At 35.6% G+C, this 5,671-nt stretch overlaps 1 protein-coding gene across 1 annotated transcript in view; it reads left to right on the forward strand.

Annotated features, from left to right (window-relative positions):
* The window catches only part of LOC135211981 (tyrosine-protein kinase RYK-like), a 451,093-nt gene that overhangs the window by 429,429 nt on the left and 15,993 nt on the right, over nt 1–5,671 (forward strand). Inside the window, exons 12-14 of the mRNA XM_064245244.1 lie at nt 606–765; nt 1,175–1,311; nt 1,559–1,672. Of these exons, the coding sequence (XP_064101314.1) occupies nt 606–765; nt 1,175–1,311; nt 1,559–1,670 (409 nt within the window). The 3' untranslated portion in view covers nt 1,671–1,672. The remainder of the gene's footprint in view (nt 1–605; nt 766–1,174; nt 1,312–1,558; nt 1,673–5,671) is intronic.

Raw genomic sequence — 5,671 nt, forward strand, 5'->3', positions numbered from 1 at the left:
TGAGAACATCAATTCCTGTCAGTAGAGAAAATCTTTCAAAGCAGTAGCTTATATGTCAAAATAAAAAAAAAAAGGAATGCTACCTACATTTAAGTTTGGTTTCCTGAGAAATGTTCAAAGTATAAAAGCTATTTTTTTCCCATCCTTCTGATGTAATATTTAAGAGGGAAAGTTCTGAACTCGAATTTTTCATGTTTAATGAATACAAATTCCCTAGCATGTGGTCGTTAAGAGTGATGTAAAATAGCCCATGTATTACCTGCATGATACAATAGTACTTACTTCATTTATATTTACAGCTCATGAGATACTATACTTTGTTAGCTGAAATGGAAAAGACACCCGGGCTGTACACAAATTTATAGAGCCGGTCTATAGAAATACGTATATTCCTTTAGTGACGCTTTCAGCTTTTTTCCTCCATGGCTTTTAGTCCTACAAGTTCCTCCCAAATAGCCAGGCAGCTGACCCTATTGTATCCATGTTAACATATTTTTTCATTTCATGATATCACAAACGAATGTGATCTGAGAGACTGTCCACCGTAGGTGCTGGCCAGGTTCGACGGCCAATCAGTCGACAACTCGAAATCCTTGTTTCCCCAGGATCGACTCGGAGCTTCAAGTCCGCGTCTCAGACACGGCGCTCGCCCGAGACCTCTTCCCGCAGGACTACCACTGCCTGGGCGACAACGAAAACCGACCGGTCAAGTGGCTTAGCCTTGAGGCCCTTATTCATAAACAGTTCACTCCTGCCAATGACGTGGTGAGTCTCATACGCACATTTCCCTTTCCCCGGTTGCGTACGCATCAGATATTTTTTTTATTTACTTTTTGTTGTGGACGTCCTTTGGTTAGGTGTTTTATACTGCATTTGTTCCTCTTGCTTGTGCTTTATGCTTATTAGCGCAGAAACTAACGTCGAGTTGAAGTGTCAGCATTGTACTGCGACAACTTAATATTTTAGAAATGACAGTAAAATTGACAAGTTTCCGTCTACTTTATCATAATTCCAGTTCAGCTGGGCGATTTGCAAAATTGTAAAATGAGTTTGCTTCTGAGTCGATGGTTCTATAAATAGATTATATCATATACAGGTGAGAATATTCTTTTTCGAAAAATTATGGTATATCGTCTTGCAGTTCATTTTCACCACAGCCTCTTTTTTCTTGCAGTGGATGTTTGGTGTTTTACTGTGGGAGTTGACGACTTTGGCTCAACAACCCTACATAGAAGTGGATCCTTTCGAGATGGCTGCCTACCTCCGTGACGGCTATCGCTTGGCTCAACCCAATAACTGCCCTGATGAACTGTAAGTGGAGGGAGACATCCTGGTGACTACTGTACATTCAAATCTACTCATGCACATTCGAAGTGTCATTTGCTTTCATTACCAGTTCAACTTTCAGCAGGCGAAAGGGATTTGATCACTTTCATGGTTTCACTACGTCGTTTTAGATTATAGTTCTGAGCATAAGACTGAGAGTGTAAAATATCCTCTTGGCAGAAGTTATATCGCTGAAGAATCTTATAACGAATAACCCTCGTGTCACTTTCAGATTTGGAATGATGGCTTGCTGTTGGGCGCCTGCCCCAGAAGATAGAGCCACCTTCCCTCGACTCCTGTCCTCGTTGCAGGATTTCTATTCCACACTCAGCAAATATATATAAAGGTATGTATGCAGTAAAGTTTCGTCCCTTCTTGGAGTAATACCAATATTTTAGAAGGCAAAAGTTCGAAATTCGGATCATCAAACAGAACTCCACTCCATGGCACCAGTAGCACGTGTTCATAAAGATTTCGTAATCAGTCTGTAATAAAGCTAGCACACACAGAATACGCTCCATGCCCAATCTAGATATAATTGCATGCAATTAATATTAAGAAAGAAAACATGAGCAATTGCGGTTTAGTGTACCATCATCAGTGTTTTTGACAGCGCACTGAGAGTGACAGGTGTAGGGCTCGGCTGCAAATTTGACTTCCTGTTACGAGTATCAACATTTTCGAGCAAATTTGTATTCAGTTACCGTAATCTAATTACTAAGACACGATACAAAACGGTGGGTTTGAATTCACTGTTACTGAATATCACATAGGGCATAACTTCTTTATCAGAAAAATTAGGTGATGTACCCGGCATTGCACGGTAAAAACTCAAATTGTTGAACTCACCCAAAACATATACAACTTCCCTTCAGTAAGAGTGCCACCCTACTATTTCTGCAACTTTAATTTTTTCGTTTTTCTCAGTTGGTTAAAGTGAGGTATGAAAAACCCGACGAGGTTATTTACTTATTAAGTCTACGGATAACACCAGCCCCGTTTCAGGGAAGCTCTTCCCACCCTCCACCCACTTTGGTGCTGGTGACAATATTACCTCGACAGTATTCTTTCCCAGATAGTAAGTCATACGTTTACCAAATTTGGTTGAAATTGCTCCATGCGTTTCAGGGTTATGCTGGTATATACACATACATATATCCATTTTATATATATAGATGTTTAGATGCATGGTTAAGAATACATGTCAAGCACGTACATATGAATGCATGATTATGCGTTTTGTGTAACATCTCGAAACATGTCTGCTAATGTGTTCTCATAATGTTACGATTTTCATATTTGTTGTGAGAGAGTTTTATAAGGTATTTCATAGTGCAGTTTTCTTGTGGTAAATGAAGTAACTTCCAATACTGTTTGTCCTTTTAATGCTGTTTAATGTTGTGATGAGCTCGTGAGTAATTTTTCTAAAATTTTAAGTCTTCATTTCAGTATTCTAGAGTCGGAATGTTTAGGTACCTTATATAATATATCATTTATTCCAGTGCATCAGTTGGGATTTCTTCAGCATCATTAGAAATAAAACGTTTCCATGATAGTCTGTCATAAGCATGTTCGTTATTGCTCTTGACTGAATGATTGACGTCAAAACTGTTTTGGCTCTGCAACAACAGCCATCGATGCTGAGAAAGTTAAAAGATTAAAAGATCATCACAGATCACAGAGATTGTCAGAGAATTCATTTTTATTTTTTTTTTAAATGTGTCAAAAATTTTCTCACAAAAAATCTTACATTCGAAGTGTTCGTATTACAAAGCCGTTAGATTTCTTATTATAGAAGCTGTTAAAGAGAAGACGCTTCTGAGAGGTGTGAAGATGCTGACGGAAGAGTAAAAATATGCTGCCTTAAAGTTTGCGAGGGCTTTTCTTTCCTTGACTCTCACACCGTCCTTGACTTTCCATAAACTGGACAGAGTATCCTGGAGTCCACTCGAAAAGATCCCCACTAGTGACTTGTTTCCCTTTCCGCTTTATTCCGCCCATCGCCAGAGTCTGCGTGCTGCATTTCTTCACCTGAAATCAATATATCCCTTGAAGAAAGCAAATAAATGTCATCTATTTTCGTATTCCAAAACAATTCGGCAGCAATTAACCGACGAATATTCGCAGTTAAATGAAACTGGGTTTGTTGACTTTATTAACGAAGGGATTTCCAGTCAAAACCAGCAAAATGCTGGCATTCTGTGATAGCAGATTTTATGAATGTTGTGCAGAGCCAGACGGCTCTCTCTCTCTCTCTCTCTCTCTCTCTCTCTCTCTCTCTCTCTCTCTCTCTCTCTCTCTCTCTCTCTCACAAAACTGTTGCTTTGAGGGGATTATGGGTATGTGCAATCCGCTTGTTATGCTGCTCAATATTGCAAAGGATGAGAATATCCTTCCTTTTCATGATTTTTTTCCTCTGGACAGAATGTGAGTTCGAATAAAAGTCAGTCTATACATGTATGAATAAATTTGTATATTTATACTTTTATGTCAATAGAATACATACTTTATGTATAATCACACGTGCATACGTATTTTACACACACACACACACACACACACATATATATATATTTTAATATATATATATATATATATATATACAAAAATCTATTTATATATATATATTATCATATATATATATATATTATATATATATATATATATATATAGAGAGAGAGAGAGAGAGAGAGAGAGAGAGAGAGAGAGAGAGAGCGAGAGAGAGAGAGGAGAGACGAGAGAGAGAGGATTGAGGAGGAGAGAGAGAGAGAGAGAGAGAGAGAGCGGTGCTTTGGTTTGGTTTTTTCTAAACGTAAAACACCGAACTATGATAATTAGTGTTTCGGTTGGCTATTAACGTTAAGACTCCAAACCATGATAATTAGGCCTTCCTTATGAATTTACAAAACTAATAGTAACAATAAAGCCTTTCATATTTGAACTATATTTCAGTGCTAAACCACTCATAAAATGGAAGAAATTTGTGAAAAGATTCCTTCTCAAAAAGGAAAAAATAAAATTAACGTACGTGGATACTTGATGGTTAAAGAAAAAAACAAAAGAATCATACTACTGGTGCTGTGAATTTCGAAAATCTAATAACTGCAAAGGAAGAGCAGTTACCACACTTGTGAATGAAGAACACTTACTAACAAAATTTGAGGAGCACAATCATGCTTCTTGTGCAAGTGCTGCTAGTGTTGCAAAAATAAGAAATTAAATAAAAATACAAGCAAAATCCACTAGAGATCTACCGATTCAACTTATTCAGTCAAGCACCACCTCTGCTACTCCAAATATTATGAAAGGTCTAACTTCCAAAATTGCCCTAAGAAAGACAATAAAGCGGATCAGGCGCTGTGATCGTCCATCTGAACCTACTTCATCAGTGGATATTAATATTCCTCCTGAACTCAAGCGTACGTTAAATGGGGGTTTATTTTTAAAAGGAGACTTTACGATAGAGGAGGACCACATTTCGATATTCACTACAGAGACCCCATTTTGGATTATGGACGGTACTTTTAAAACAGTACCTATAATATTTTACCATATGTACACAATTCATGCACCTGTGGGACATGGAAATCGTAGTTTTTCCACTTGTATATACTTTTGTGACCGAGAAGAGTGAGGTCTTGTATAATTGCTTGTTTCAAGATTTGACCGACATTGCTGACGAAAATGAAATTGATCTGAACCCACAATCAGAACCTAAACAAAAAAGGAAAAAAAACTTATTGGTGACGAACGGATCACCAAGGTGATGTAAGAACGAGGTCGTCAAAATGTTTTAGATTATCTTCGAGGAATAACCCGTAATTTATCCCTTGAATAAAGTTTTAAACTTTTTAAATTTTATATCTATATCGAATCTTTCATTATGCTGTGAGATTATCTTTTTTATTATGCATTTACACCTGTTATTTATTAGGTTGTAAATCTGTTCTAATTAGAATTGTATATAAATAACATTATTTTCGTTACCCCAAAATATATAAGAGATTTTTTTTGTAGGGATTTTGGCTGTCGGGATTCTGTCCAGATCCCATATACGTACATATATATATATATATATATATATATATATATATATATATATATATATATATATATATATATATATATATATATATATATATATATATATATATATATATATATATATATATATATATATATATATATATATATATATATATATTATATATATATATATATATATATATATATATATATATATATATATATATATATATATATATATATATATATATATATATATATATATAGCTGTAATTTCTTTTGATAAGTAACCGACTTGGTCTCTGAAAAATCTTGTGTA

This window comes from Macrobrachium nipponense, chromosome 40 (assembly GCF_015104395.2).
Source record: "Macrobrachium nipponense isolate FS-2020 chromosome 40, ASM1510439v2, whole genome shotgun sequence".
In the NCBI taxonomy this organism is placed as follows: Eukaryota; Metazoa; Arthropoda; class Malacostraca; order Decapoda; family Palaemonidae; genus Macrobrachium; species Macrobrachium nipponense.